Below are 13922 nucleotides of genomic sequence, written 5' to 3' on the forward strand. Positions count from 1 at the left end.
TCATCTTCTATTTTTAACGAGGCGCTTTGTTGTGAGTAAAGATTAAGTAGATGGCATGCATGTCTTTTACTCTGGTTTTGCTGATTCAGATAAAATGTATGTTTTTATATTCTGTGCATGATTTTTATTTCTTTTGCTCGTGCTTCCTTTTATTAACTTTAATATCCCTCATTTTATGTGTTTGTTATTTCTTGTGTTATGAGTCTTTGCGCTACATGTTTTAAATATCACAAGTCAGTGTAATATAAGCATTTCCTGAGTGACATGAATATTTTTTGCTCTGTGTGCTTATAAATGATGACTGAACTTTGTAATTTCAATTTTATACTTTAACTTTTTTTTCGGGATGACTTTGTAACATCCGTCCAGGGACTACAGATGACAAATAGCCTCTCGGCTCACGCTGGCACATTCCCTGTACGATAAATCAACAAAATGTGGGCTGTCATATAACGTGTTGACTGTTCTCAATTGTCTGCTTTTTAATTAAACAGTAGAAGCAACGTTTGTTGACTCTCAGGCTTGTTTTTCGGGAACTGTGTCCCGTGGGCAAAACAACCTTTTACTCTAAGATGTCGCAAAATTACACACAACCATGGGCTCTTTTATATTATTATAAAACCATGTATTGTTAGTTAGTGAAATTGTTTTGAAATGATTGCTCATTCTTTAAGTTGTATTGTTTGGCAATTTGAGCATTTCTGGGGCATATGAGGTATGTCATATTTTAGATTTCGTTTCTTCCTGTTAAAGCGTTCATCGGTGTAGATGGGTTTTTTTCTTTCTAAATAAGTTTGGGCTGAACCTTGTGACACGTTGATGACATTACTGGTTGTAGGTGGCCACCAGGTGGTGAATGTATATTCATTTGATATATATATATAAAGAGATGTAAGGGATTGTTGTGGTATAATCTGAAGAAGATCAAGGGTGGGGGTCAAAATGTCAGGGATACAATAAATATATTGATGAAAAGCTGCGGAGGGGCAATTCATTCCCTGCATGTGCTGTATAAACCCCAATCAGACAATGCTAACTTTTTTATATTGCAATAACTCAGTTTCATAATCTATAACATAAGATGATAATCTATTGATGGTTTCTCTAATGTTATTGGTTGCAAAGTCAATGCACGGTGACATCATTTTCAGACTTCATAGTGATGTATGCCGACCGTTTGACTACAAATTATTTTTTCTCACCATATAAGTGTCTGTAGTCGTATGGGATGCAGACATACATTGAAAAAAAATGAATTTTTGAACTCCGCACGACGTCATGTTCAGACTTCACCGTGACTTTTTTATGAGGTCACTTATCGTATGATATCATATTATGGGGAATATTTCCTGATCAAGCTAGAGATTGTCTCTTTAGCCCAACAACATGAGGGGATATCTTGAAAAAACACAGAGCTGTTTATCAGACCACATTTGTTGACCATGGCCTTTTGCCCCCTAACCCTTCACCGACCAACTCCCAAGTAACGCGCACACGGAGGCAAAAACAATATCCTGTGGCAAATACCAGATGATGCGATTGAGTGTTTTCTGTCATGGTCTTGTTTCTGGTGTCTCTCCGTGATACAACCTCGTGATAATGGGGCATTTGCGGCCCCTTGCAATCATTTTGTTGTTTCCGACGGTCTTTGAAAGCGGCATTAGTTCCGCCGCCAACTTGTTGCGCAACCGGAGAAACGCCTCCTCCTCCTCCTCCTCCGGCCGGTGTACTTATGTGAAGCTCAGCCCCCTCGCTCGCTCGCTCACTCACTCAGCTCCACGGACATGGCTTCGAACCGGGTGATCGTGTACGGCGGACGAGGCGCCCTGGGCTCCAAGTGTGTCCAACATTTCAAATCCCGAGGATGGGTGAGTGCTAGCTAACCCCGCTGCGGAGGCTAACGCCGCGGTGCTAAGCTAAAGGATAAGCTAACTCTTGTTTCTCTCGCTCTGTGTGTGTGTGTGTGTGTGTGTGTGTGTGTGTGTGTGTGTGTTTTTGTTTTGTTTTGTGTGTGTGTGTGTGTGTGTGTGTGTGTGTGTGTGTGTGTGTGTGTGTGTGTGTGTGTGTGTGTGTGTGTGTGTGTGTGTGTGTGTGTAACAGTGGGTCGCCTGCATCGACATGGCTGCGAACGAGGAGGCGAATGAAAACGTGATAGTGAAGATGAGCGAGTGTTTCACCGAGCAGGCAGGACAGGTGAGACACACACACACACACACACACACACACACACACACACACACACACCTGTAATATCACTGTACGCTGGACCATCGATGTCCAACTCAGGAGCCAACAGGCTAAAGAGCAGCAGGAACTCAAGTGTAACTTCTGAGAGTGGATACCGTCAAATACACATATCTGGCATTGATTCATTCATTCAAGTGTGTTTCATTTATTTAATTTTCTGCGCGGTTCAGTGTTGCTTTGCTGGAAAACTTGTATTGGCTAATGCGTCGCATTGGAAACAGAAGCTGGGGGGTCGCTTGCGCACATGAAGCAGCAACTAATGTTTATTATCCCATATCGATTATTAGATTGGTATATGCCGCGTAGAACTAAGCCCGGATGAATGTTGAACTATTATTATGAACTATTGTTATGTATTACATTCATTTTAGGACAGAGGGGACCAAAATCCTGCCATTTGAAAATCTGGAACCTGAGAATTATATATATTTTTTTCAATCGACTAATCGATTTTAGCAACTTATTATTTCTAGATCAATGACTGCATGAATGTAATTATTTTTCCTCCTTTATTTTCTGAACATGGCCGGTTTGTTTGGAGTCGTCTAACGTCACAGTGGTAGATTTGGCAGATGACAATTCTATTTATTTATGTCAATAAATTCATGTTTTAATCCCTTCCTTGTGACCTTACTGGTTTGGCTGCTTTTTTTGGGGTGAAGTTGTCATATGTTACACTCTTTAGTGACAGTGACTAGTTGATATTTGAGGTTTCAAAATAAAAGAAAACACACTTGTTTCCCCCAAGTGAAGCTTTAAAAAAAATAATAAGACTAAATCACACAAAGACATTTGTAGATGCTTAAATCCTTTTATCGGTTGACCTTATTGCATTAAAGATTTCCAGCTGCTGTGTCAGTCAGCTGACATTTTATTACCACGCCCTGAGGCTTCTTGAAAAGATGTTGGCAGTCATCTCTCTCTTTTTTGTGCAGGTGACGGCAGACGTGGCCACGTTGCTAGGGGAACAGAAAGTGGATGCCATCTTGTGTGTGGCCGGAGGATGGGCCGGAGGGAAGTGTAGTTCCAAAGGTCAGAGTTCAACAGAGTTTTTTTTTTTTTGCTGTGACATTAATAATCAGCCGCTTATTCCCCCCCGCAGCAATTCATGCTTGATTTTGCAGACAAGCTCCGTTAAATTGCATTTATGTAATTTGACAAGTGTGACGAAATAATCTAATTTTAACAAGACCACTTAGCAACTTTTTCTTTTTATTATTTAATGAATTATGTCTTACATCAATTACAACAGTTAAACACAACAGGGCAGTTCAAATGTATCATTTACCAACACATCTTAAGTTAACATATTACAAAACTGAAGTGTTAAAATTAAAATAGTTTGTGCCAGACAAGCAGTGGAGGCTCCAGGAAATTTCTGTCTTTTTGCCAAGACATAGTTGGCTTCAAGTTCCTTATGTTAAATGGCAGTCTGTGCTTTTTTAGAATAAAATATAGCATTTTAATTTGTGAGGCTCTACAGGTGCTGGTAGGGGATTTTGTAACTGCTGGACAGATATAGGCTAGCAGTTTCCCTTGGTTTACAGTCTTTGTGCTAAGCTACCTAGCTATCAAGCCACCCCAGATTTAAAAATGAGGCCTTCCTTTTGTAATTTTTTTTCCATGTCTTCCTCAGATTTGTACAAAAACTCAGATCTAATGTGGAAGCAGAGTGTGTGGACCTCCACCATCTCCAGCCACCTCGCCGCCCTGCACCTAAAAGCGGGCGGACTGTTGACTTTGGCCGGAGCTAAAGCCGCTCTCTCAGGCACTGGAGGTAAGGCGCACGCACACACACACACACACACACACACACACACACACACACACACACACACACACACACACACACACACACACACACACACACACACACACACACACACACACACACACACACACACACACACACACTCGTGTTGTTTACCATTCCAATCACGATGACCTGGTTTGGCCTTTTGTGTCATGTCGGAGGTTTCAGGCAGACTTTGAATTTGTGGAGACTACATTGTGCCATACGTCTTTGTTGTTCAACCTGCCAATTCAAATAATGCAGGTAATGAAAGTCGGTGCAGGACACAAGCTGATCAGAGGCACGGGTGAGCTCACACAGATGAAAATAGTGAAGGGTGTCGATAAAATGGATCCCAGAAACAAAACAAGCACACAAAAACAGACTACCTAATGAGATCATGGGCAGCTGTGGGACTCTGTGGTTAGAGACCCTGTTTCATAAACCAAAAAAATCCATAATTTAATTCTCAAAATGGCCTGTTTGTCCATCAGCAGACATGTTGCTCTGTGTCCCTGAGCAGCTGTCTCGAGTCTGAGCTGCTCAATCTCTCGGGTTAAAATGTAACTGACCACAAAAGGCAAAAACAAAAAAGAGATTCCAAATGTATAAATGTGACAGTAAAGTCAGTAAAGCAACTGATTCATTAAAAAAATTATGTATTAGCACTAACTTATAACAGATTTCTATAAAATATATTACAGTAACTTATATCACATACTAAATTAGGTTGTTTCTTTGAAAAATATTATTGCAATATTGAAATGTTCTAATTTTGGTTTGTGACAGTGTAAATGTTGCCTTTATTGAATCAATAAATGTTGATCATTTAAGCACAGTAAGCAGTATAACATGTTTTCTATAATAAGGACACAGCTTCTCACTGAGTCATCATGTGTGCAGGTGGATTTTATTTGATATTTGACCTTGTTACCATTGTGGTCAAACAATCGATTGACAGAACATCAATCAGCACAAATTTGGACGATGATGATTATATTAAACATTATCTGTCAGTATCAATTCATGAGACATAAGAACACGTGACCTTCTTCGGCGACCGGCACTTTTCAATATGCTCTGAAACATTATTCACCCAAATGAGGAATCAATAGTTGTAATAAGTAATTGCTATAGTTGCAGCTTTTTTATTATCATGTCACCAGCCCAACTTGTCAGCTTCTGTGACAGCGACAGAGGCTTTGGCGCGATGCCATGTCCTAACCCCCCTCGCTTGTACATAAGCCAACTTTGTGATGGGCTGAGTTCCAACTCTAAATCAACTCAAACCACTGGCTCAGCAGTCGGCACAGAGTCCCACAAGCTCATTGGTTACGGACTTAGCAAGCGAATGACTCAGCAGAACTGTGACTGCACACACATTGTGCAAATGGACAGTGTCTGCGTCTGTGTGTTAACTCCAATGAAACAGACTGAAGAACCTTTATATCTATTGTCTTTCCATGGCATGCTGCGGGAGCAACTTCTGTAGGATTTACATTTTAAACACGAAAGAATTTCTTTTGCTTTTTTTTTTTTAGCAAATAACTTTCCTCCCTGTGGTTTAATCAAATAAAGCACAAATGTGGACAAATTCATATCATGTGTGCAGTGGGAACAGACAACAGGCCAGGACACCTGATTGCATTGATTTTGAAGGTTGAAGGGTAAAGTCTATGAATGAAATCCTTGTTAAATGTTGGAGGTATTATGAGCAGATTTGTTGGACAATCACAATATGTGGAGATGTTCTTCAACCTGCATGTCCAGAAGGTGAAAATGGTAGATTGACCAGATCTGTTTCAAAAACGTGTGACTGGTCCTGAGTTGTTTTCTGGTTTGATGGTGTCCAGCATAAGAAAAAACTTGAAAAGCTACAGCCTCAAGAAAGGGTTTTCAAACCATGTGAATGAGTTTATAATAATCCTGACCTCAGAGTCAAGGGTTAAACCTCTAAAAAGAGCAAATGGAGACGACCTGTCTGTGCCTCATCATGTGACACGTGGTGTTTTTTTTTTTTTCTTCTTCTCCATAATCTGTGATTATCCTCCAAGTTTGCAACTTGTTGCTGATAAAATTCCTTACAGAGGCACATGTATTAACTCCGTAGAAGTCAGCAGTGAAACCCATCTAGTAAAAGAAGCAATAAAGAAACACATGAATTGCCAATGTGGGACTGAAAGATTGTCATTTCCTCTGATCTACGGTTTAACCAAATGATGAAGCTGACGTTAGATAGCGAATATAAGATTGTGTAGAGAAAAGAAGATGAGGTGAACACACCTGTAATTGTTGAATATGACTAACACTGAAAATTAAATGTACATTTCTTTGTTAAATAACGTTGTATATGTTTGCAAAGGGATTATCAGGTTATGTCTACCTCCTGGCACCTAAAACAGTTATTTGTGAAAGTCGGGGACTTCCTTTGCGGAGTTTCCTTTGATTGGACGATGCTGCAGATGATTCCCTAGCAACTGATTTACCAGCTCTTTTTTTTGATACAACCTGATGACAAGAAGTTACTAAGAACTTTGGGAGTATTTGACACACCGTACCCTGAACTCGTACTGTTTTTTCTATGGTCACGGCTTTGCTCTTGGAGGAAAAACAAAATCTTGAGAGATAAGTCATGTCACACCCCTCGTTCCCATTGGCCAGTCCCATGTAAGCCCATCACAAGACTGGTTTTAGGGGTGGTGGTGGTGAACAGATGCCTTGCATTCCTTTGCAGGCCCCTTTTGAAGATATTGGGGAGGAAAGGAACAAATGTTTCCAGATGCTGAAGCTACGAAACAATTCCTCCCAAGTTATTAAACGCTGGGCTAATGTACAAATTCATTGTGGGGGAAAAAACCCCAGCCTTGCTTCACTAAAGAGAACAGGCCGTTAGGACATCTTTCTGTATGTAGTCATGACTAGGGCTGCAACTAACTATTATTTTCATTATCGATTAATCTGTTGATTATTATCATGATTAATCGATTAGTCGTTTGGTCCAAAAAATTCTGGAATCAGAGAATTTTGCCCTTTTTTTTCTTTCATTAAAACTACTTTTACGATTATTCGATCTATTTTATTTATTTAATACCACAGTGTGAAGACTTGGACGTTGCTACTACAGTATGCCAGTGTTTAAATCCTAAAAGCGTTCCTCCCGTGGAGTCTGTCACGTCCGTCCACTTGACCTCTCTTCTAAATCCACTCCTGTGCACAGTGTGTGGCGCATTTAAAGTCTCGTCCTCTACCTTTTCTAAAGAAGAAATGTTCTGTCTGTAATCCTCAGGCATGGTGGGCTATGGCATGGCCAAGGCGGCCGTACACCAGCTGTGTCAGAGTCTCGCAGCAGAAAACAGTGGGATGCCGTCAGGGGCCGCCGCCGTGGCCATTCTACCGTAAGTACCGCAGCGAGATGCCGTGTACACACTCAGTGGCGATGACGAAGGACAGTTTAGTGGCACCATGGTGTGTGGTGGCAGATGGGTCATAAGTAGGTGCTTAAAAGAAATGATGAGCCCCCCCCCCCAAATAATCTATATTTTGACAAATTCAAACCTCTTGTAAGCTTAAAAGTGGCTCTGTAAGCAGTTACACTGGATTCCATTGGCAACTAAAGGTCACAGAAAAAAATATCAAACATCCAAGGAAGCATCTAAATCTTGCTTTCAGCGTAATTCATCTGTTTTCTGTTGTTATCTGCCTGCGAGTGTTTGAAACTCATAAGATTAAGGCACTCTGTTTTTTTTTTTTTAAAGGTCAAAAGTGCTACTAAGAATTCCTTACAAGAAAATACATACTTTGATGTAAATCAATTGATTATGCTGTTGGTAACTTTATCTACTCCACCCGCCAAAGCATTATAAATTGCTTTATGAAAATCTATTTTGTACAACAGTGGCAGTCATTTGTAAATGATCGCGACAACCAAAGGCCATGCAAAGAAACCTTATTATATAGTTCTTTGCTACAGCAGATAAAAAAAATAAGAATTAACTATTTGGTCCTTTTTAAAATCTGAAACTAAAATCTAAAAAAAACTTGTAACTTAAAAAAAGTAGGCACAACATTTAAAGGATTACTCCAACAATTTTTTTTGGACTTCCATGCTGCTGGAGGAATCACAAAAGGCTGATTATTGGAAAAAAAAAAAGTAATCATAATCAAAGAAGAAGATATAACATTAACAGTAAATCACATGATTCAAATTTAAAGCATCTTTCATTAGAGCTTCACTTCTTTCAAACCCCACACCTCTAAAATTCAAGGCTATAAATGACTTTTTAAAAAGCCAGAATTCTGACAGGTGTTTAATTTTGAGATAGTTCGTCTCAGTCGGTAAAGTGTGTCGCTAAAAGTTTTTGACGACTGAGCGGAGAAGATGCAGTCGATGATATTATTTGTGCAGTCTTCGTATGGAATAATTCTATAATGTGTTATTGTTCATAAAGGGCTTTAGATGATCAGCGATTCTGAAAAATTGGTGATATGCATGGCAGAATAACATTCTGATAATTATAGCCGGCTGGATCGCTGCTTGTTTGATATAATGCCTTATTCTCTTGCACTGAACTTAACAGATCTAGTTATAGAACCTCATTCGAACAATAGGACAAATAAACTCACTTATTGTGTACAGGATTGTCTCCTTGGTTAAAGCCATGTTTTATTCTCTAGGTTGAAATAAGTGGCGCACGTTTACTGTAACACAGAAATATTACACACTGCAGCTTTAAATACACCGACAATGCACGCTGCAGCTGGAGACGAAGGCCATTGTGCGTGTATAAGCGGTGCCACACGCTCCTTTTGTGATGTTCAATGCATACTTTAAGTGCGAGGTGAAGATAAGCTGCGGGAATAAAAAAAAAAAGATGGATAAGGCCGCCAGTTTTCACCCAGTATATCTCTGCTTTTGCACATGAGATCCGTTTCAGACTGTAGGCTTTTCATCACTGCCTCGTCTCTTCGCCTGCTGAATTTAAAAGCCGGTGTTTTTTGCACCGTCATCGTGAGGCGCCAGAAATGGATTTTTCAGGAGGTGTTTCTCGCTCCCGCTCTCTCTTTGGTCGCATTTTTTCCCCAGCGCAAATGAGGCGGAGCCTGCCGCCCCCCGTGACACATGCTGTCACATGTGTTCAGCATTAGCCCCATGACTTGCATTTCTTGTTTGCAGCCTCCATCCCCCTCAACCCCCTTGAGCTGCTGTGCAGTCGTATTCCAACACTGCATAAGTAGAATGGTGTGTTCCTTCAAAAAAGCCTCATGATAATTTGGAACAGTGCCGCACGAGAAACGTTGATTTTAAAGGATATTATCATATCGGGATTTTATGACTTCAATATATTTTTTTTTTTACTTCTTTAAGAGGGTCATTGTATGCGTTTATATTTAGGCAAAGTCTGATGATAGAGGTTCCTTTGTGCAGTCACTGGATTATTCTGATATGGGGAAAAATAAATGAGAAAAAACAATAGATTTACAGATTCATGAACGTTTATGCATTTAAAAAAAGTCACACTAAAGCTAAACATGTGTTTGTGTGTTCAGAATTGATTGAGTTACATGACTCTTAGGAGGACGGTGTTTCGACCCACATTGCCTCTGTCTAGCACTGAGTGCATTTATTGCTTCTGCCATTGCTCCGGCTGCTGATCCCATTGATAAGAGGCTAAATCAGTGTCCCAACAACAACAACAACGACGTCTGTTCCCTTTACGTGCTATTTGAAGTCATGAATATGGTAACACGATAACAAAACGGCAACGTGATGCAAATGATTTAATCTTCTACCCACGTGCACACGAGCCCCGTGCACGGTGCTGTTGTATGTGTGGATGTGCTGCTGTCTCTGTCCTGATCTGCTCCATCTCTGCCTCCCAGCCTCTCTGCTTCACACTCGCCTCATCTGGCTTAATTTGGCAGGGTTACCTTGGATACGCCGATGAACAGGAAGTTCATGCCTGACGCAGACTTCGGTTCCTGGACGCCGCTGGAGTTCATTGCAGAGTGAGTGCAAAAGCAAATAATTTTATTCCTTTCTCATTTCTTGGCTATATTGTAGTTAGCCTTGTGGGGATTTATAAAAAAAAATATATGTTTTTCATCACTATAGCAATAAAAAAAATCTACTTATCTCTATCAAATATGGTTCACATTTTTATGTTTTACCTCCTGAAGTTTTGATTTTATAAAGCTGTGTTCAGAGCTTAATTCACCACTTTGACACCAGAAGACCTTAGCGCTGATTTAAAAAAAAAAAAGCACAGGTGCTGGTCAGGTGGTGACCGTTTCCTCATATTCCACATGAAACGTATTCATGCGTCTGATTTACATTGCGGCCAGTTACAGCTGCTGTGAGCTGACTGAGAAACAGGATGTCTCTCGATTGTTCAGGGTTTGTATTAAAAGCTATTTCTAATTCTGAGCGACTGACATCGAAAACTTCACATTTAACTTTTTCGATGCCTTTAAGTCCCAGAAACATTCTCAGCTCACAAACTACATCCTCAAGTTCCTGATAATCCATGACACAAAATTAAGTCATGTGACAACAAGAAATTGAGCGCAGAATACAAAGTTTTGTTGGATTTTAAACTTTATTTCGTAGATTGTCTGTCACAATTTGCACAATGGGTGTGAAATATTGATATTGATTATTTCCTTTTTAATTAAAAGTATAAAACGTAACTGCTCAGACATTTCAGGAGGAAAAACAAGTCGTCCTGTGAGGTTCAAGTCGCTGCTTCCTGATGTTTGCTCACATGAATGTCAATTTATTTATACATTAGCAAGAGAGTAGAAATCAAGTGATGCAACAGGATGGATTGATCCACAATAAAACCACCACCACACACACACAAAACATCTAGTCTGGATTAAACTACTTGTTTCAATTATGAATTAAGACTTTTTATTTCACTCATGCCTGCTGCTTCTTGCTAACCGTGTGCGCTTTTGAGAGTAACACAACTTGTCTGAGCACTTGCTGGGTCTATTCAGACAGAGGTTTGTCTTTATTTCCTCAGTGTTTACACCCGGTGTATACCAGGGGAGATTAGATGGGATTTCATCCAGTTTGATAATCCCCTGAGGAGTCAGATGAGCATGTGAGGACTAAAAATAGAAACAGTCTAGTACAGGGATATAAAGGGAGGTGGAAGTCATTTCTTTTTCTTTTGTCCATTTTCTTGTCCTCTACTTACTTTTTTTTATTTATGTTTTTTACCCCTAAATGGAAAAAACATTCATTCATAACTCCTGTACACTGTTGGTGATCTTATTTCTTGTCCACGTTATAATTATTTTGGAAAACATAAAGATCCATCCAAAAAAGATAAAGCTACCCTCTGTCCACTAAAATGTTGAATCACATTTTCTCCCCTTCTGTCATATTTTGATGAAGGAAATACATTTTAGAGTACCTCCTTAGTTTCGTTCCATAGTGAACTGTTAGTTGCTTCATGTCCCCCCCATTTCACACTTCTTCCCATCATCTTATATATATATATATATACTGTCCAATGTATGTAATGAAAACGGGATACGAGGGGTATTGTAAAGAGCAGCACAGATGCTTGTAGAACCCAAAGGAAAGAAATCTCTTTAACTGATCCCATTTCTTTATTTTTCCTGCAGAACGTTTTTCAACTGGGCCACCGGGGTGAACCGGCCGGCGTCGGGAAGCCTGATGCAGCTGCTGACCTCCGGAGGCGAAACTCAGGCTGTGGCCGCTCAGTAGAGGACAGAGCGAGCTGTGGTGAGGGAGATAGAGATAAAGATGGATGGAGGCAGAGAGAGGGAGAGATGAGGAGATGGGAGACTGGAGGAGGAGGAGGAGGAGGAGGAGACGCATATGGGGAACAAGAGGTAGAGAGATAGGAGTGATGAAGAGGGCCGGTGGTGAAGAAGAGAGATGGTGACAGAGGGGAGCTAAATAAAATGGGGGGGAGGAGACGGCCAGATGGGGTTCGGTCTGGAGTGGAGTGGAGTGGAGAGGAGGGAGCAGGAGCAGGGAGGGACTGTCTTTGGAAATGCAGCCACACAGCGCCATCTAGCTGTGGGTCACTTAAAGTGGGTCCACTGTAGCAGCCAACCAGGCTGCAATAATGGTAATAGACCATTGGCTTCATTCAAAATATTTAGAATAATTTAGAAATCAGTGAAGTGAAATTGTACCAAATGAGAAGTGTACAAGAGTCCTTGTATCGGGCTTGTGTGGAAGCGGCCACCAATTGAAATGCATATGCCATTTTAATTCTATGTCATAACAGTGTTTTTACTATATATTGAAGAAAATGAAGGATCTGGGAATCATTTTTTAGATTTATTTCACCTTCCGTCTCGTTCATAAGGACACCTGTCCCTCTGAAATGAACCCTCCCCCGTGTCCGTCCTGTGGGACGTACAGATCTGTAGACTAGACACCGTTTAGAGTCCTTGACGGTTCCCCGCCACTGAGGAGCCACGGAGTCGAAGAAAGCCGCTGTCTTTCCCTCAGACGTACAATAAGTGGAGTGGCCTTATTCTATGTTTGTACCCGTCAAGTCAAAGTGTCCTTGGTGTGGAAACCGTGCGCTATTCCTTTGGCTTTTTTTCTAAGTCGTGTATTGTGACTGTGTCAAAATTCACAATAAAACGAGTCAAAAAGATCGATTTGAGGTTTAAAGGTCATTCTCAATGTTGGAAACAGCCGTTTACAAAACTCTCGTTGTCTCGCTGAAAAGTCATTTCGTAGCTGCTCCAGAGCTCTTGATCATACAGTGTAACACGCTGACTGTTACTTCTTATTAACTATAAAGTTTACTGCCATTTTATCAGAGTCTGAGTTCCAGATCTTTGTGGGGAATTTAATGTATGCACATTAAGTTCCCCACAAAAATGACCCCAACAATGGAACAAAACTGGTAAAAAAGGGCATTACTTTATACTACCTACACTACAGTAACTTGTTACATTCAATCACGTAGTGAATATGAATCTTATGACACTACAAAAGTCAGTAAGAAGTGACTTAGTGGTCTTTGAATTGTCAATGTTAACATTTTTATTTTCCTCTTACAGTCTTGAGGGTTTTTTCGTCCGTGTTGGCTTTAAGAGTGGAGGTCAGAGTTCAGTCTGGATCTTGGAAAGAGCAGTTGACGAATCGGTCTCTTTAGAATCTGTTCATGCTCATGTAAAAAGCAGCAAAAAGTGGCCAAAAATAAGTATGTACTAATTTATCTGGCATTTTTTGGAATTGCAAAGACACTAATCAAATGAGTTATATATAGAAGACCAAAGAAGAAGAAAAGACCAAAACCACCCAAGTGTTAGTCTCTCTCCGTATTTTCTGCCTTCTCTACGAGCTGCCTGTGGCCCCCGTTGGTCACGTTTGTACTGAAGACATTTACCTTTTATGAAAAGGGTTTCACAAGTTTATGCTTTTCTTAAAAGAACAAAACAAAAAAACCAAGGCTTGGATCTTGCACCTCTTACACACATTTATTCACATTCATTGTTTGCATTTTGCTTTAATGGAATTGCTGAATATCACCAAACAAAGGGGCCCCGGTATATTAACAACCACTAGATGGTGCCCTTTAATAAGAGCCCCCGCTCCGCTGCACTGCACCTCCTGTGTTTTAAAGTGGCAGTGGCTTTAATCAAACGGGAGGTGACACATCGGGGAGACGAATACCCACCGCCACACGCGCACTCTATAAAAACAACTTCACAGAAGTCGCCCCTTAGTATTCACGCTCCCACACGGAAGAACTGATTGCTGAGCCATCTCACCTTGGAAAATGCAAATCTCCACGGCGGGCCGACATCTGGGAAGACATCAATTTGAAAAAAAGTTGGATTATGACAAATAGATTAGTTTACAGGTGCGTTTTCTTCTCTC

The 13922-nt window shown here is 40.5% G+C and overlaps 1 protein-coding gene across 2 annotated transcripts in view; it reads left to right on the top strand.

The window, feature by feature from the left end:
* The first annotated feature begins 1676 nt into the window (after positions 1 to 1676).
* Positions 1677 to 13922, top strand: part of qdpra (quinoid dihydropteridine reductase a) — a 59781-nt gene continuing 47535 nt past the window's right edge. Inside the window, exons 1-7 of one of the 2 annotated variants that reach the window (XR_004795957.2) lie at positions 1677 to 1868; positions 2101 to 2193; positions 3183 to 3279; positions 3884 to 4024; positions 7326 to 7434; positions 9962 to 10045; positions 11675 to 11795. Coding sequence is in view for 1 of the 2 variants with exons in the window: in XM_035649657.2 (XP_035505550.1) it covers positions 1785 to 1868; positions 2101 to 2193; positions 3183 to 3279; positions 3884 to 4024; positions 7326 to 7434; positions 9962 to 10045; positions 11675 to 11777 (711 nt within the window). In the remaining variant the exon portion in view is untranslated. Of the gene's footprint in view, positions 1869 to 2100; positions 2194 to 3182; positions 3280 to 3883; positions 4025 to 7325; positions 7435 to 9961; positions 10046 to 11674; positions 12688 to 13922 lie in introns of those variants that run through there. The other variant, XM_035649657.2, reaches the window with a different exon arrangement.

Source organism: Scophthalmus maximus, chromosome 9, assembly GCF_022379125.1.
Source record: "Scophthalmus maximus strain ysfricsl-2021 chromosome 9, ASM2237912v1, whole genome shotgun sequence".
NCBI classification, from domain to species: domain Eukaryota; kingdom Metazoa; phylum Chordata; class Actinopteri; order Pleuronectiformes; family Scophthalmidae; genus Scophthalmus; species Scophthalmus maximus.